This window comes from Rana temporaria, chromosome 4 (genome assembly GCF_905171775.1).
Source record: "Rana temporaria chromosome 4, aRanTem1.1, whole genome shotgun sequence".
Taxonomy (NCBI): domain Eukaryota; kingdom Metazoa; phylum Chordata; class Amphibia; order Anura; family Ranidae; genus Rana; species Rana temporaria.
In genome coordinates, this window is record NC_053492.1 from 70,808,911 (window position 1) to 70,829,016 (window position 20,106).

The 20,106-nt window shown below is 43.0% G+C and overlaps 1 protein-coding gene across 1 annotated transcript; it reads right to left on the reverse strand.

The window, feature by feature from the left end:
- Nucleotides 1-335: 335 nt before the first annotated feature.
- On the reverse strand, nucleotides 336-19,662 carry GDF7 (growth differentiation factor 7). Its single transcript, XM_040348531.1, has 2 exons — nucleotides 19,260-19,662; nucleotides 336-2,559 (listed from the first exon to the last, which is right to left on the reverse strand). Exons 1-2 carry the CDS (start codon nucleotides 19,591-19,593, stop codon nucleotides 1,646-1,648), a joined length of 1,248 nt encoding a protein of 415 aa, XP_040204465.1. The 5' UTR covers nucleotides 19,594-19,662; the 3' UTR covers nucleotides 336-1,645.
- Between the last annotated feature and the right edge of the window lie 444 nt (nucleotides 19,663-20,106).

The following is a 20,106-nucleotide window of genomic DNA, read 5'->3' on the forward strand; positions in this document are numbered from 1 at the left end:
CCATTGACTAACGAGGAAATATGTTCTCTTTTTGGCCCGACGAGATCCTCGTCGGTTTCCTCGGCGAAAAGTGTACAAACGACCGGTTTTCTCGGCAGAATACGTCTCCCATCGAGTTTCTGGCTGAATTCTGTGTACGGGGCCTTAAAGGTACACACATTTCCTAGTGTATTTATTTATCCTTCTATGTATCTGCTGTTCCTTTAGCTAAATACCTGTAGCTATAGATCAGAGATCTCAAACTGGTGGCCCTGCAGCTGTTACGAATCTACAAGTCCTATCATGCCTTTGCCTGTTGGAGTCATGCTTGTAACAGTTAGCCTTGCATTGGCTCATGGGACTTGTAGTTTCGTACCAGTTTGAGACCCCTGCTATAGATAAACCCATTGTCTGAATGGCTCATAATGATGCAAGCCACTGTGTTCATGGCTTCCAAGTACCACCCTACCTCTTAGTTCACCCCAGCCTCACGCATACACACTGGAACATAAAAAGAAACTTGTACAACACAGAAGTTTCAAACAGAAATGTGTGCTAATATTTTAAGATTAAACAAACTGGGAAGATCTCTAATTTTAGCACTATTGCAGTGCTTCCTAAACAGCATTGGGAATTTATTGATTGTTTTCAGGTGTGCCCTCCCCAGTATTGCTCTGTAAATCTCCAAACCACTTTTTTTCCACTTTTGACACTGCAAGACATGGCAGCAAAACTCTTTCACTTTCTAAACAGGAAGAAGGATTTCTTTTGTTACGTATCTTACTCCATTATTTTTATATAGGCTGCTTATTGTTATCATAAAAATATTGTATTTAGTGCCAAGATCTTCACAAGCACAGTAGAAGCTGAGGATGTACAGGGGCTGTATTAAAGTCAGTTAAATGGGTATAGCTATAACAATGAGATTGCTGCACAAATGTGCCTGCCGATTAATAGAAGGGATTAGATACAAGTATGGAAGGTAGAACAGTAGAACTTGGCAAAGCATTAGTTGTGGGGAAAAAAGCAGAAAATCTTCTTTTGTTATTTTAGATGTCGTGGATCAGGGTTACCCTTTGCCTGAAAAAGATGTGCTAAATGCACCCTTTAGGACTTGGAGGATTACTAAAAATGTACTGGCCTCAGGAAAGGCATTCAAAAGAAAGGAAGTCGTATGAGAAAAGTCTTGAAGATGTGAGTGAGAGCTGGTGGCCAAAAAGGAATAGAAACATCTCATGTGGTGATAATGTAGTATGCCTGTGGTCCTCAGAGGAGGTAACAGATTGTTTGGGGCTTCAAATCTTGCTTATTGCCTTGAGGAACTTTAGACATACCGTGTACTGTGTAATGTGTAGACAGCTGGGTCCACCGTTTTTATTTGGCAACAAGCAAAGGTTCAACTGTTCCCACTGGGCACAATGAATAATTTAGGGACCTTTACAACCATAAAGGAATAAGATACATAATAAATACCACATAGAAAGCACATTTTTTACTACCTTTCCTTACAACATCAGGTTACACTTTAAACCTGGAAGAACTGTTTAGTGACACACAGGAGAATCTTAACACTTTGCGGTCTACCTCTGTTTGCCTTTTCATGTCTGAATGTTTTTTCTTTCTAATAAAAAAGTACAGAAAATTCTTGGCAGTACATAGGTAAGTGCTACCTGCAACCACAGTTTTCTACAACCATGTCTTCATACTGTTTGTAGACCACGTTGTTGCCAGAGTCTATGTATAGAATACTTATGGGGCTGAGTTTGGAAGGGACACAGCAGCTGGGTGGCGTGGACTCAGGGTCCATTGAATTCATTAAAGTCTGGATTATGGCATGGTTGGTAGGCTCCAGATGGGATCTTAGAGGAAAATCACACATTCCCTCGCAATGGTAAGCTTCATAATCCAATGGGGCTATTATCCAGTCATCCCATCCAAGCTCTTTAAAGTTAACATGCAAGGGCTTCTTACTACACCTTGTTTTAGCCCTCTTGCCTTGCCCTTTGTTGTGACTTGTCCGGGTTGGCAACGTTGTCCTTTTCCTTCTTCTTTTAATGATGGACCTTTGGTCATGATCGGGAGGATCTAATCCTTTAGGGTTCTCCATTGACCTAATTTTGTCTCTGATCTCCTTGAAAAGGTTCTCCTTCCTCTTAGAATAGGAGGAGACAACCAGCAAAGCTTTTTCTGGTTCTGCTAAGCCCAGGCGATTAAATCCAAGCTGGGCCGGTGATAAGTATTGGTCTGTGAGATCAGAGACTATCTTTAAGGTAAAGCACAAAGGCTCACCAGGACTCTTCCTGTTGTCCATGGCTTTCCATACATTAAATACTTCCCATTTGGACAAGGTGGTCATCAGGTCAGCAGAACGGGAATCTACGAGGATGGGCTCCTGCCAAGTGGTGGCACAAGTGTAAAGATGAAGGTAAGCAACATTCCCAGGGTCTGATATTACAAGACTTAAGTTTTCATGAGGTTTGTGTAAAATCCTTAGCTCAGCACCCACAATCTCATCCAAGGACGACAATGTGCTTGTGTCAAACAGGTAATTCTGCTCCAGGGACTGAAGTGGAACTTCATCTGGAAAGGTATAAACACAGAAAAGTATTATTCAAATTAATTTATTTACTGCATGTCCGTAGCACTAAAATTCCACCAAAGATTATAGGGGACACATGACATTGCCCTCTGTTCTGAAGGAAGCTACAATGCCCTTACCACAGTTTTATAGTTGTATGCATATAACTGCTCTATATGCAAACTGGTAAATACATAGATGAAATATACAGCAAAGCGCGGTCACGTACAACAAGTACGACGGCACTATAAAGAGGAAGTTTCATTCAGATGGTGCCACCCTTGGGGCTGCTTTTGCTGATTTCGTGTTAGTAAAAGTTTGGTGAGAGACGATTTGCGCTTTTCAGTCTTCATGCTTTACAGTCTGTTACAGCGTGACGAATGTGCTATCTCCATTACAAATGCTGGTTTTACCAGAACGAGCGCTCCTGTCTCCTAACTTGCTTCTGAGCATGCAAGTTTCTTCACATCGTTAAAGCCTACACACGAGCGATCGCGGGTGCCCGGCGGTGATCGTGCCCGCCGGGCACGCGCGTCAGCATCAGTGGCGCGCACCTATTAGCTGCTCGGCGAGATGACGTAGATATACGTCATCTCGCCCAGCAGAGCCGACCTGCCGCCGTAAAACTGCGACAGCTGGTCAGCAAACGGTTAAACACAAAATCACATTGCTAAATGCTTAGAAAGGTTGGGGAACGCGGTTTCCCTTTTTAGTATTAGCAAAATTATAGACGTGACATGGTCGGATCACTCAGCGGTGTGGACAACATGCGACTTTTGCTTCAGTGTTACACAGGTCCAGCTCCCTGCAGACTGAATGACTCGCTTCTGAGAAACCCCTCGATATGTTTTCGATATCGAACAAAGTCTTAAAGAATATTTTGCCCAGAATGATCCCTCAGACACCTCTGTGGTTACCACCTGGGCAGCGCATAAGGCAACCATTTGGGGACATTTTATTCAGATTGCATCACGGCTGAAAAAAGCCTTTGATTAATTGATTAATCAAAAGGAGCATGAGCTGTCCACCCTGCTCACTCAACACAAAGCCAATCCTGACATAAACCTCAGAGATAAGATTGACTCGGTTAGACTGGAATTCAGGGATGGACTGGGACAGAAATTTGGCCCTGGACTTCATCCAGACTGGCCCATTTTGACAGGTCTCTCCCATGGACAACTCCGGCCTCCCCCCCCCCCCCCCAGGCCACCCAAGCCCCCTCTAACCCTTCACTAGCCACTAGCCGTTCTACTTTATTAGAGTAGAATGGCTGGTACTGTTACTCTCAGGCCCCGTACACACGACCGAGGAACTCGACGGGCAAAACACATCGTTCCTCGTGAAGCCGCCGAGGATCTCGGCGAGCCGAAATTTGCCATTGAACAACGAGGAAATAGAGAACATGTTCTCTATTTCCTCGCCGAGGTCCTCGTCGGCTTCCTCGGCCGAAAGTGTACACACGGCCGGGTTTCTCGGCAGAATTCAGCTCCGACCGAGTTTCTGGCTGAATTCTGCCGAGAAACTCGGTCGTGCGTACAGGGCCTCATAGGCAGTACCAGTGGGGAAGCTAGACATTAATTCACCCGGAGCAAAGAATCAGTTCGGTGCCCCCCTTATGGGACAAGATTAGGCAGCAGTGAGAAACTCCCAGGCCATAGCTGTTGAGTCAGCTGTCTGTCCCCTCCCCCCATGCTCCTCTGTCATCCCCCTGCTTCTTTGTTCACCCCAGGTGAGCGCTGCAGGGAGGGAGAGACAGAGGAGTGGAGGGGGGCAGCAGTCCGCTGTCACTGAAGCCGGCCCACTGAGCCATCGGCCCACCGGGAAACTCCCTGTGGTCCCAATGGCCAGTCCATCCCTGCTGGAATTGAATCTCTGCCTAAAGACTAAGGTGGAAACGAGCCTGAGGCCTTGTACACACGACCGAGGAACACGTCGGAAAAGACGCATTGTTTTCCTCGACGAGTTCCTTGTTAGGCTTGTCGAGGAACTCGACAAGCTTGCTTTGCGTACACACTGTCAAGACAAAATCTGCTTGTTCTCAAACGCGGTGAAATACAAAACACATACAATGACAGGGGAAGTTCGATTCCACTGGCACAACCCTTGGGGCTGCTTTTGCTAATCTCATGTTACTGCGTGTTAAGTAAAAGTTTGGTAAGAGACGATTTGCACTTTTCAGTCTGTTACAGCGTGAAAAATGTGTTATCTCCATTACAAATGCTACTTTTACTCCCGTCTCATACTTTATTCTGAGCATGCAAGGGTTTTTGTGAGCAAGGAGAACTTTTTTCCAGTTTTAAAGTTACATTGCGACACACGTGGAAAAAAATGGGTTTGAGTAAATTATTCGTTTAGGATAAGATCAAGTTGGTGACACATTTTTATCCACCAGTCTGCGCAACCTAAGTCTCATCTCCTTGCTCACAATTACTTCCAAACTTCTAGAATTCTTAGTTTAAAACCAACCAAGCTGCTACCTCACTGATAACCTTCCCGACCCCTTGCAGTCTGGCTTTCGCCCCCAACAATCCACAGGAACTGTCTTCCTAAAACTCACGACTAACTGCTAAATCTAACAACGGCCACGATCCATCTTTGTGCACAACTAGATTTTCATTACAGGCTGTAAGGAGATGGCAGCTCCACAAGAGTGCCACCTCCTGGCTAACAAAGGGCAAACTTTTAAGATGCAATATTTTGTACGCTTTGAGCCTCGTACACACGATCGGACTTCCATTGGACAAATTTGTGGATTTTTGTCTGAAGGGCGTTGGCCGTGAACTTGTTCTGCATACAGACGGCAGAACATTTTCAGCCAACATACACCAAACTAAGTGTTTTTTCAGCTCTTTAGCGCCACCCTTTGGGCAACTTCTACTAATGTCTGATGGTTAGCATTGGTTCGGAGAATGCGTGTTTGTACTTTGGATTTTAGTCCGACGGATTTGTGTACACACGATCGGATAATCCGACGGAACACATTTGTTGTTGGACAATTTGAGAGCATGGCTATCCAACATTTGTTGTCGGAAATTCTAATAACAATTGTCCGATAGTGCCCCGAGACGAAGTGATTCTTTCACGAAACGCGTCGGGTGGAGCGAGCGATACGCTGGTGTCATCCCCCCTCACCGTACCTCTCCACGAGCGGTCCTATTGCCTGCAAGCGTCCGGCCGGAGCTGCATGGCAGAAATGCTTTTATGATTCTTCTGAAATGTGAGTGCTGTACCTGTGTAAATTCATGTGAATAAAAGTTACCTGTGGTTTTATGCTATGGAAGCATCTCTTTTCCTTTTTTCCGATTGGCTTGATGAATACTAATATGGAGTTTGAATACTAACCTGGAGTTTGCTGTATCCGGATACTAATACCCATTGATTTTGGAGTTACATGCTGAGCTGGGTCCGTAGGGACCTCCAAATCTGGTAAGCGGTTTGCGAATACTGGTGGTGGACTCACTTAAGGCTATTCTAGACCACGAAAGCTGCATGGTTGAAAGTGCACGGGTGTTATCAACCGACACGAATACGAACTTTCTTCCCTCCTTCTTTTATTGGGAATATGAACTTTCTCATGTTTTAATTTTAATTTTTTCTTTATTTTTCTTTTTGTGTGTTTTTCACATTTCATTGTCGCTTCTGGTGAAATCCCAGAGGTGTTTTTGTATCACTAATTTATTTTGGGCGTCCAGGGTTTTGGAGCCCAAACACTATGTAAATGGTCACTCATTGAAATTTATTTTGATTTGCATTTATTGTATTTGATATTTATATATTCTTATACACTTGGGCCTATGCCCACTGTAGCGTTTTAGTTTTCTCTGACAGAGATCACTATAATTTTGTTTAGCGCAGTTATATTTTTTCTAATTGTCCGATGGAGCATTCAAACGGTCGGATTATCTGACAAAACCCTTCCATCACATAATTGTTGTTGGAATATCCAATCGTGTGTACAGGCCTTCAGACTAGCAGATTTAGATGGACCTGGCCAACAAATTAAAGCTGAACTCCAGCTAACACTTTTAAAGGGGTTACCGAAACCTTTTTTTTTTTGGGGGGTAAAGATTTTACATAAATAAATAAAAGCCGACCATTGTAAGCATCATTGGAAAAAAGAAATGTTCCTGGACTGATGCACTGTGATAGGCGATTTATTGAAACATAGCTCATGACTAAGTATCTATCCATGATGTGAAACATGTTAGCTTTTTTGTCCCCTATGTCTACTTTTTACCATTGATTGCAGTGTTGCATGATTTTTTGGATGTTATACAGCTTTGGATTTTATCCTTTGTTTATTTTGTTTCAATAAATCGCCTATCAGAGTGCCGCAGTCCAGGAACATTTATTTTTTCCACGGATCAGCGCAGAGTCTGCACCTGTCAGTACTACAGGGCGGGAGCACAGCATAGGTCGCAGGGCTTGGAGCGGTACTCTTTTCCATTGTTTGATATTGTAAGCACCGTTGTCAGTGATGATAAATGGCTTGTCTCAACCCTCTAACTGCTAGATCTGCAGGACAGCTTGGTTGCTGAATGGATCGCCAGGTGAAAATAAAAAGGCTTAAAAAGTAAAAACTAACGCAGCCACCACACTTACGGATTGCTAAGCTGCAATATAATACATTTTTATTTTGGGCTTAAATTCTGCTTTAACCACTTGCCGCCCGCCAATGACAAATTGACGTTGGCAAAGTGGTTGTAGAATCCTGACTGGAAGTCATATGACGTCCTCAGGGGGCGCGCATCGCGGCGATTGTTGTTGCAGGGTGTAAGTCTGACACCCCGCAACACCGATCAAGGTGAAGATTCTCTCACGGAGACTCTTTACCACGTGATCAGTCGTGTCCAATTACGGCTGATCACGATGTAAGTAGAAAAAGCCGGTAATCGGCTTTTCCTCACTCGCGTCTGTCAGACGCGAGTAGAGGAGAGCCGATCGGCTGCTCCTGTGACAGGGGGGAGTTTGTGCTGATCGATTATCAGCACAGCCCCCCCGAGGATGCCCACTGGACCACCAGGGATACCCACTGGACCACCAGGGATGTCCACTAGACCACCAGGGATTAAAAAAAAAAAAAGTTTGCCACCCTAGACCACCAGGGATGAGGAGGACACAAAAAATGGATGCCAATCAGTGCTGCAATGGATGCCAATCAGTGCCCACAATGGGCATCACTGATTGGCAAGCATTGTTTGGCACTGATTGGCATCCATTAGTACAACACATACGATAGTGCCCATCTATGCCCATCCATGCCACCTATCAGTGCCCATCCATGCCGCCTATCCGTGCCCATCCATGCTGCCTATCAGTGCCCATCCGTGCCGCCTATCCGCGCCCATCCGTGCCGCCTATCCGTGCCCAGCCGTGCCACCTATCTGTGCCCATCTGTGCCACCTATCCGTGCCCATCCGTGCCGCCTATCCAAGCCCATCCATGCCGCCTATCTGTGCCGCCTATCAGTGCCCATTCGTGCCGCCCATCAGTGCCGCATATTAGTGCCCATCAATGCCACCTCATCAGTGCCCATCAGTGCCGCCTTATTAGTGCCCGTCAGTACAGTACCATCAGTGCCCATCAGTGAAGGAGAAAACGTACTTATTTACAATGTTTTATAACAGAAACAAACAAAAACTTTTTTTTTTCTAAATGTTCGGTCATTTTTTTTTTTTTTGCAGAAAATAAATATCCCAGAGGTGATCAAATACCACCAAAAGAAATCTCTATTTGTGGGTACAAAATGATAACAATTTAGTTTGGTTACAGTGTAGCATGACCGCGCAATTGTCATTCAAAGTGCAACAGCACTGAAAGCTAAAAATTGGTCTGGGCGGGAAGGTGTATAAGTGCCCGGTATGTATGGAAGTGGTTAATCATCTAAATCAGTATGAAAGTATGGACAGCATGAAGGTGGCCACACACATTGCAATCAGATTGTATAATCTCATTTAATTATACCAACAACTATCTGAAATCAGCCCCCTGCCTAAACATTGGGGCTGATTTACTAATGAGTAGAGACTTTTCACTTTGCAAACTGAATGCATACTTAGCTTAGTACATAGGGTGAAACTTCACTTCAGTCATCCAATGTGCTAGCGAAAATTCTGTTTTTTCTTTATTTACCTAGCACACGATTAGGTATTAAGAGAGAACATAGGTTCACCTTATTTCCCAACATCCATTTCCTGAAGTGAACAGTGGGGTAGATTCAGAGAGCAATTGCGTCTGCGTAACCATAGTTACGCAGCGCAATTGCTTACTTGCCCCGGCGTATCGAATGCTCCTGATTCAGGAACCTCGATATGCCGACTGCAGCCTAAGATATGCCTGGCATAAGGCTCTTATGCCGTCATATCTTAGGCTGCATTCTTACGCAGGCCGCTAGGTGGCGTTCCCGTAGTGGTCAGCGTAGAGTATGCAAATTGCATACTAACGCCGATTCACAACCGTACGCGCGCCCTGCGTACGCAGTTTACGTCGTTTGCGTACGTCGGTTTTTGCGTAAGGCTGCCCATGCTATTAGCAGGGGCAGCCAATGCTACGTATACCCGTCGTACCCGCGTCGCGAAATTTGAAAATTACGTTGTTTGCGTAAGTGAATCGTGAATGGCGCTGGACGCCATTCACGTTCACTTTGAAGCAAATTACGTCCTTGCAACGTCATTTACCGCAATGCACGTCAGGAAAGTTTCCCGACGGAGCATGCGCACTACGCTCGGCGCGGGAACGCGCCTAATTTAAATGATCCACGCCCCCTACGGGATCATTTAAATTACGCACGATTACGCCGGGCATTTTTCAGGAGCGCCCATGCAATTTACGGAGCTACTGCTCCGTGAATCGAGCATAGCGCAGGTAATTTACGGAGGTGCAGCGGCAAAACGGTGCGCTGCGCCTCCGTAAAAAATGCGCAAATGTACCTGAATCTACCCCAGTCTCTATTCCATTGGTTCCCAGAGTCAGTCTTCAAGTTCCCTTACGTACAGTAAAATAGATTTAAAGCACCTGTACAAGGTGGCTGTAATCCTGAAAACATGACCTGTTGGAGGCACATGAGCACTGAGGTTGGGAACCACTGCTTCACTTCTTCGGTAAATCTGCCCCAACATATAGTTATATCTAGGTAGTCCCTAACACCATAGCTCCCAACTGTCCCTGATTTTGAGGAACTGTTCCTGATTTGGAACAATGTCCCTCTGTCCCTCTTTCCTCCTTATTTGTCCCTCATTTTGGTCTGATCTATATAGTTGTATATAAAATGCACTTTGTATCTATAAAAAAGTGTTTACCAGCGCTAAACCTTTCATCTGATTTCTAAATTGCTGCATTTTTAAATTTCCAAAAGCCAATATAAAGGAATAGTAGTGGTTAAAAAAGACCTTGTGGGTTTAACCAATCATGTTTTTTTGTACAATTCTCCTTTAACCTGCCTGGCGGTATCCCCGAGCGTGACTCGGGGTGGATTTTCGATGCTAGGATCGGTATCCCCGAGTCACGCTCGGGGTAGCTGTGCAGAGTGTGCAGCGGCGCGGCTTACCTTCGCAGCATCCACAGACAAGTTACTTACCTTGTCCTTGCATACTGCGATGCATCCCCGCTGTGTGAGCGAGCGGCGTCCTCGCTCGATTCACAGTCTCCCCGTGTGCCGCCGATCTCCGTTCCCTTGCAACGTTACGACGCACGGGGACGGAGAACGGCGCCAAATTCAAAAATGTAAACAAACACTTTACATACAGTATACTGTAATCTTATAGATTACAGTACTGTATGTAAAAAATACACCCCCCCTTGTCCCTAGTGGTCTGCCCAGTGTCCTGCATGTACTTTTATAAAATAAAAACAGTTCTTTCTGCCTGCAAACTGGAGATTGTCCAAAAGTGTCCCTTTATGTCAAAAATGGTTTTAGAGCAGCTAAAAAACAGCGATAATAAATTATAATCACTTGCAGAATTGTGCGATAGCGATTTGTGGGGAAATTCGTCATAAAAAAAATAAAAGTAATGACAGCGACAATTCTGCAACTGAGCAAATTTCAGTGATTTTGAGTTGATTACATTATTGAATAATTTTTATTATAATTATATTATTATTTGTTATAATTATTTATAATTATGTATTATATTATAATTTATAATTTTGTTTTTAAAAAAAAAATCATACCCGGGATGCCTACAAGACTCTTGTTTGGTCAGATTTAAGTGAGTTATTTCTAAAAATTACAGGCCTACAGTATAAAACGCCAAATTTCCTTGCAAAATAATTGTACCGCTTTTGGTACGTAATTCCAGACAGAATCATACCGCCAGGGTGGTTAAGGGGGTGTGGTAAGGGGTGTGTCCTATGCCTGCATACTTTTGTTGATAGGTGTCCCTCATTCCCATCTCAAAAAGTTGGGAGGTATGGGTAACACTACATAGTTTTCAATAAAACAAATGCTGGCGATACACATTAACATCTGACTGTACAATCTCTATACAATTACCTTACACATGTAGTGTGAGGGTCAACCCAAGCCATCCATACAATCAGGTAGGCCCTCGCCACATATAGTCACTGGTAAATCTTAAAGCGGAGTTCCGGCCACAATTTCACTTTTTAAATATAAATACCCCTGTAATACACAAGCTTAATGTATTCTAGTAAAGTTAGTCTGTAAACTAAGGTCCGTTTTGTTAGGTTGTTACAGCATTTAGACACTTTATAAAATGGAAATTGACTGGGGCCATCTTAAGTGTGGGCATCATGAAGCCAGACTGTATGACTTCCTGGATTTCAGCCTTGCAGATCTCGCACATGCTCAGTGCTGCACAAGCAGTGTAATAGGTTTCAGATCAGGTTTCAGCACCTGTACTGTCCAAGTCACATGATTCTTCGAGACTGGGGAGTGCACAGACTCCTGGAAAGTTACACCCACTACATTCCCAGGAGTCTGTGCGGTGTAGGTTTGGAAGCTTATGCACCTAGGTGCAGGAAGTGGGAAGATGAACTATTCTGCCTAGCAACAACACTTTGAAGGCATCTAAAAAAAAAAAAAAAATAATTTGTAAAGGACTAATGACATTTTTTTAAAACTACTGATGTAATGTTATATTTATGGGTGGAACTCCACTTTAAGTATATTGTACAATGTGATTGTAATGTGTAGTGTGCCAGCTTTAGATTTTTTTTTCTATCACTATATTGGCCAATCGTCCCATTAGAGGCATTTCCCAGTCTCCATCCCTGCAGGCAGTAATTCCAGCTATGTGTGTGTAGTCAGGTGAGGATACCCAGAGGTGTGAGCTCTGTAGAATTTACACACACTACACCAGGCAGAATTTCTGTCTGATCCATTCCTCCCCAGCCTGACATTCCTGCAATGCTGGAGATAAGGAGCCCTTTGAAGGGTCATCTGGATTCATTTTCTATTAAATGGGGAAGAGATAGGTCAGAGCTGGCCTCATTAACCGTTTCCTGCGAAGGAACTGTTCACCAGGCAGCGCGTTTACTGGTCGTCACCAGTCCAGGGTGGCACCCAACTGGTTAACAATGCCTCCTCTCTTCTATCAGTTTATTACAAGCAATCTCCACATACTTCTTCCTGGATCTTCTAAGCCTGATGAGCCAGTTCACTGGCTGGATTTACTGCCTGGTGCTGCCCTGCACATTGTGACCTGTCGGTGAACATGAGCAGTGAGGTGTGAATGCTGGGGATGCTGGGATACCCATATATGCTATACAATGTGGTGTGGTGGCTGGGAGTACTGGGTTACATATATATCCTATATATTGATGTGATTGCTTTGGGGGCTGGGATACATACTGTATATATTCTATATATTGAGGTATGATTGCTGGGATGCCTATATATCATATACAGTGAGGTGTGATTGCTGGAGGTGCTGTGATACATTTATATCCTATACAATGTGGTGTGATTCCTGAGGTTCTGGGATACATATATATCCTATACAACATGGTGTGATTGCTGGGAGTGCTGGGATACATATATATCCTATACAACGTGGTGTGATTCCTGAGGTTCTGGGATACATATATATCCTATACAACATGGTGTGATTGCTGGGAGTGCTGGGATACATATATATCCTATACAACGTGGTGTGATTGCTGGGGGTGCTGGGATACATATATATCCTATACAACGTGGTGTGATTGCTGGGGGTGCTGGGATACGTATATATCCTATACAACGTGGTGTGATGGCTGGGGGTGCTGGGATACATATATATCCTATACAACGTGGTGTGATTCCTGGGGTTCTGGGATACATATATATCCTATACAATGTGGTGTGATGGCTGAGATGCATATATATATATATATCCTATACATTGTGGTGTGAGTGATGGGGGTGGTGGGATAAATATACAATATCTCACAAAAGTGAGTACACCCCTCACATTTTTGTAAATATTTTATTTTTATCTTTTCATGTGACAACACTGAAGAAATGACACTTTGCTAGTGAGTGTACAGCTTGTATAACAGTGTAAATTTGCTATCCCATCAAAATAACTCAACACACAGCCATTATTGTCTAAACCGCTGGCAACAAAAGTGAGTACACCCCTAAGTGAAAATTTCCAAATTGGGGCCAATTAGCCATTTTCCCTCCCCGGTGTCATGTGACTCGACAGTGTTACAGGGTCTCGGGTGTGCTGCAACTGAGCTGCAGCACGATGGCCAAGACCATACAGCGGTTTAACAGTACAGGTTCCACTCAGAACAGGCCTTGCCATGGTCGACCAAAGAAGTTGAGTGCATGTACTTGGCATCATATCCAGAGGTTGTCTTTGGGAAATAGACGTATGAGTGCTGCTAGCATTGCTGCAGAGGTTGAAGGGGTGGGGGGTCAGCCTATCAGTGCTCAGACCATACGCCGCACACTGCATCAAATTGGTCTGCATGGCTTTTATCCCAGAAGGAAGTCTCTTCTAAAGATGATGCACAAAAAAGCCTGCAAACAGTTTGCTGAAGACAAGCAGACTAAGGACATGGATTACTGTAACCATGTCCTGTGGTCTGATGAGACCAAGATAAACTTATTTGGTCCAGATGGTGTCAAGCGTGTGTGACAGCAACCAGGTGAGGAGTAAAAAGACAAGTGTGTCTTGCCTACAGTCAAGCATGGTGGTGGGAGTGTCATGGTCTGGGGCTGCTTGAGTGCTGAAGGCACTGGGGAGCTACAGTTGATTGAGGGAACCATTAATGCCAACATGTACTGTGACATACTGAAGCAGAGCATGATCCCCTTGCTTCAGAGACTAGGCTGTGGGTCAGTATTCCAACATGGTAACGACCCCAAACACACCTCCAAGAAGACCACTGCCTTGCTAAAGAAGCTGAGGGTAAAGGCGATGGATTGGCCAACCCATCGCCCAATTGACCATGTGGGGCATCCTCAAATGGAAGGTGGAGGAGAGCAAGGTCTCCAACGTCCACCAGCTCCATGATGTCATCATAGAGGAGTGGAAGAGGACTCCAGTGGCAACCTGTGAAGATCTGGTGAACTCCATGCCCAAGAGGGTTAAGGCAGTGCTGGAAAATAATGGTGACCACACAAAATATTGACACGTGGGTCCCAATTTGGAAATGTTCACTTAGGGGTGTACTCACTTTTGTTGCCAGTGGTTTAGACATTAGTATCTGTGTGTTGAGTTATTTTGAAGGGACAGCAAATACACTGTTATACAAACTGCACACTCACTACTTTACATTGTAGCAAAGTGTCATTTCAGTGTTGTCACATGAAAAGATATAATAAAATATTTACAAAAATGTGAGGGGCGTACTCACTTTTGTGAGAGACTGTATATCCTATACAATGTGGTGTGATGGCTTGGATACATTGTGATGTGATTCCTGGGGGAGGTGGGATACATTTATATCCTATACTGTAAATATCCTATACAGTGAAGTGTGATTGCTGGGATACCTACAATATAAATCCTATACAATGTGGGATACATATATATTCTATACAGTGAGGTGTGATTGCTGGGATACCTATATATCCTATACAGTGAGATGTGATTTCTGGGATACCTATATATCCTATACAGTGAGATATGATTGCTGGAGAACCTATATGTCCTGAACAGTGAGGTATGATTGCTGGGATACCTATATATCCTATACAATGATATGTGATTACTGGGATACCTATATAATCCTATACACTGAGGTGTGATTCCTGGAATACCTATATATCTTATACAGTGAGGTGTGATTGCTGGGACACATATATATCCTATACAGCGAGATGTGATTGCTGGGACACATATATATCCTATATAGTGAGGTGGGATTTCTGGGATACCTATATATTCTATACAGTGAAGTGTGATTGCTGGGACACATATATATCCTATACAGTGAGGTGGGATTGCTGGGACACATATATATCCTATACAGTGAGGTGGAATTGCAGGGACACATATGTATCTTATACAGCAAGATGTGATTGCTTGGATACCTATATATCCTATATAGCAAGATGTGATTTCTGATATACCCATATATCTTATTCGTATATAGTGAGGTGTGATTGCTGGGAGTAGAACTCATATATTTCCTATATAGTGATGTGTGATTGCTGGGATAATATATCCTATATAGAGAGGTGTGATTGCTGGGACAGTGAGGTGTGATTTCTGAGATACCCATATATCTTCTCATATGATTGCTGGGACACATATATATTCTATATAGTGAGGTGTAATTGCTGGGACACATATATATCCTATACAGTGAGGTGTGATTTCTGGGACACATATATATCCTATACAGTGAGGTGGGATTGTTGGGATACCTATATATTCTATACAGTGAGGTGTAATTGCTGGGACACATATATATCATATACAGTGAGGTGGGATTGCAGGTACACATATGTATCTAATACAGCAAGATGTGATTGTGGGGATACCTATATACCCTATAGAGCAAGGTGTGATTTCTGATATACACATATATCTTATTCTTACTGTATACAGTGAGATGTGATTGCTGGGACACATCTATATCCTATACAGTGAGATGTGATTGCTAGGACACATATATATTCTATACAGTGAGGTAGTGAGGTGTGATTGCTGGGACAGTGAGTTGTGATTTCTGAGATATCATATATCTTCCCATATAATTGCTGGGACACACACACACATATATATATATATATATATATATATATATATATATATATATATATATATATATATATATATATATATATATATATATATATATCCTATACAGTGAGGTGTGATTGCTAGGACACATACAGTATATCTTATACAGTAAGATGTGATTGCTGGGACACATATATATCCTATACAGCAAGGTGTGATTTCTGATATTCCAGTATATCTTATTCATATATAGTGAAGTGTGATTGCCGGGACACATATATAGCCTATATGGAGAGGTGTGATTGCTGGGATATTATATCCTATATAGCGAGGTGTGATTGCTGGGACATTGAGGTGTGATTTCTGAAATACCCATATATCTTCTCATATGATTGCTGGTACACATAAATATCCTATACAGTAAGATGTGATTACTGGGACACACACACACACATATATATATATATATATATATATATATATATATATATATATATATATATATATATATATATATATATATATAATATTTTGTGATAGAGTGTCTACCTGTTCCCCTATACATTGCACAGCCTTTCTGGGGTCACAGGTGTGCAGCACAGAGCACACCCTCCATATATAGTGATCCCAGTGACAGCTCTGGGACTGAGACTGATGGGAGTCAGGGGGGGGGGGGGGCGGGGTCATTAAGCAGAGGCAGGGGGAGGTGACACGGTAGCAGAACAGGGCACTATGCCCCTCAGGTTATCTGCAGGGGGAGAACCTGCTGGTGGGAATGGGCTGAGTGCTGAAGCTCTCCATGGTGACAGTGTGAGGCTTTGCAGGCATCCTACGATTGCAATTTAAAACCAACAGGAGGCGCATCAGGTCAAGTCAATCCCAGCCACACAGGAAGAGAGGGACATATGGACACAGGGATGCCTTTCTACCCCTAGGTGCAATGTTCCCACCAGAAGGAGCAATAAATGCTATTAGATGAGGGAGGAGAACCCTACAGCAACCACAGATGTCCCAGCAGTAACCTGGAATCCTCTATATTTCATTTAGGACATTGTACCTTCTACACAAAGAGCTAAAACAACCATTAACGTGGACTGGTCATGTAACATCATAATAACAAGAAACAACAAGCAATAAAATAGTCCAACTACACAAGAGCAGTGGGGTGACCCACCATACACTCCATCTTCTCTGCTCGGTTTATTCATAGCGATGCACAAAAATCAGAAACCACCCAACTCATCAGAAGTCATCCCTAACTCACTACAGAATACTCAAAGGTGGATGCTTTAGGTTTCTGAATTTGCCCTGTTATATTAATATAATAATAATAATATAATATATATTTATTTAAGGATGCTCTATTGATATATATATATAAAGGAGCAATAAAATGCTACACGGATGGGAAAAGCCGTAAATAAATGTCTAAACTCTCTCTACAAACCCCAGTAACTTTATCATGCAGTCTAAAAGGTAAAGTTATAAAAAAATATATATATATATATATAAGGTAAAATTATATATTAACTGGAAAACAATATATAAAACAATATATAACATGTAAAACAATATATAAAGCTAAAACAACTTGAAGCATCAATGGTTAGCAAAGTGCCATGCTGGCATACAGATGGTGATAAAACACCAACAAATTTCCCTGCACCCATTACTCCATTACTTGTTAGTAACACTATGACCTATTTGCAATGAATGAAATCTTGAATAAACAAAAGAAGCAAGCCTGCTAAAATCCACTGTAAAAATACTATTCTATGTTAATTTCTCATAGTAAAACGTGCACTAAGCATATGCATCCATAGAGCATCCATAGAGTACCCACCCATAGAGCATCCATAGAGTACCCACCCATAGCGCATCCACCCACAGCATCCATAGAGCACCCACTCATAGAGCATCTATAGAGAACCCATCCATGGAGAACCCACTCATAGAGCATCTATAGAACACCCATCCACAGCATCCATCGAACACCCACTCATAGAGCACCCACTCATAGAGCACCCATAGAGCACCCACCCATAGAGCATCCATAGAGCACCCACTCATAGAGCATCCATAGAGCACAGACCCAGAGCATCTATAGAGGACCCATAGAGCACCCACTCATAGAGCATCCATAGAGCACCCATCCATAGAGCATCTATAAAGGACCCATAGAGCACCCACTCATAGAGCATCCATAGAGCACAGACCCAGAGCATCTAAAGAGGACCCATAGAGCACCCACCCATAGAGCATCCATAGAGCACCCACCCATAGAGCGTAGAGCACCCACCCATAGACCATCCACGGAGCACCCACTCATAGAGCATCCACAGAGCACCCACCCATAGAGCATCTTTAGGGCACCCACCCATAGAGCATCCATAGAGCACCCACTCATAGAGCACCCACCCATAGAGCATAGAGCACCCACCCATAGACCATCCACGGAGCACCCACTCATAGAGCATCCATAGAGCATATATAGAGCACCCACTTATAGAACACCCACCCATAGAGCATCCATAGAGCACCCACCCATAGAGCATATATAGAGCACTCACTTATAGAGCACCCACCCATAGAGCATTAATAGAGCCATTGGCTTTCAGTGCCCTAACTTATTTATGAACAGTTGCTGGAGATAGATAGATAGATAGATAGATAGATAGATAGATAGATAGATAGATAGATAGATAGATAGATAGATAGATAGATAGATAGATATATAGATATCATCACTCTTTATAGTACATTTATTATAGATAGATAGAATTATTTTACAATATATATATATATATATATATATATATATATATATATATATATATATATATATATATATATATGTCATCTCTACTCTTTACAACTTTACAATACATTTTATTACATGTTAAGGTCACCCTAAGCACACATGGCTAAGCTAAGTTATCATCAAGGGTATAATTCCATTTAAAATGACTCACAGGGGGCCACAGCCTAAGCCTATTACGGGATTGTATTTATAAATATTACAATATGTAGTATATATATATATATATTCTCTCTCTATTTTTTTGTTATTTTATGCAACGATTAGTGAAATACCAAATCAGCTTGTGGATTTAAGCAGTCGATATATAAAGACGTATAGGGATCGGCAGGACCGGGCTATGGACTAGGCAGGTGTCACCTCTTCCATGGCATTGTCTGCTCTGGCTATTGCCATCCTGATGCCCATTATACCTATAGAAGTTGGCTGGGCTGGTGACAGGTGGATTGTAGGGAGATTTCAGATCTTGCTAAAGACCGGTGATTTGGATATCCCCGTTAAATAAATAAAAAAATGGTTTATAGATCATTAAACACTGTGAATGTGTTGTCTATGGGCAGATAAGACGACCCAAGTTGGCAGTGCCCCTGGTAGAATTATTATGCCACCTGGAGATGTCTATTTAATTATGCTAATATATAAATTAATTTAGTAAGGTTTTTTTTATTATCATTACTAAGTGTGATTTAGAGAAGGCTCTGCCATAGACACCAATACCCGACCACCCTGACATGAGACTCACCGTGCCCCTGGTCCACGAAGCTGGCAATCGTGTTGGCAGCTACCCTGTCCCGGGTGCTGTTGCTGTGCAGCCCTCTGTGCCCTTTGCGGGATAGTCTCCTGTAGAGGGACAGCATGTATTCATGGGGCACCACGGCAGCCCTGGCACAGTTGTCCTTCCTGGAGGTGAAGTGATGGTGGGTATCCCTATGCGGAGTGCCAGTCTCCAGCACCCTCCTGGCGGCTCCTTGCCTGTGTGCGGAGGGCAGCACTGCTGCAGCCTGGGGGCTCTGAGCAGCCCAGAGCCAGGCGCTCCACAGCCCTAGACACAGAGCGGCAGCCTTCCTTAGATCCATTTTATCAGTGCACTCTGCTAGGGAATGAGAGACTTGGAGGGGGTTTGATGACTTTGGGAACTCCCCCGTTGCTTTCCTAAGATTGTCTTAATAACCTGCTGCGAGGGGGAGTCAGACAGGATCGATGGCGCCCTCTAGTGGGCGAGAGAGGGTACTGCTGAGAGTATACCTGCGGCTGCGAACTTTCCTATCTCCTGGTGGGGAGTGGGGACCAGTCATCCTGGAATTTTGGAGGATGACTCAATAGGCTGGTCATTTCTACAAAACAATGGCTGACAAAATCCTTATGACTCTTATACTTTTCTTCTTCCCATGTAGGCTTAAGATTATTATTATTATTTATTTTTTTGCTTCAAGGCCACCATTTGAAAAAACAAACAAAACAAAACAAAATAATACAATAATAATAATAATAATGGCAATAATAATACAAGTAAAAAGATTTGCACCCATAATGATTCATAAAAAAGTGCAATCAATCAATCAATATTCAGTGTGTGTGTATATATATAT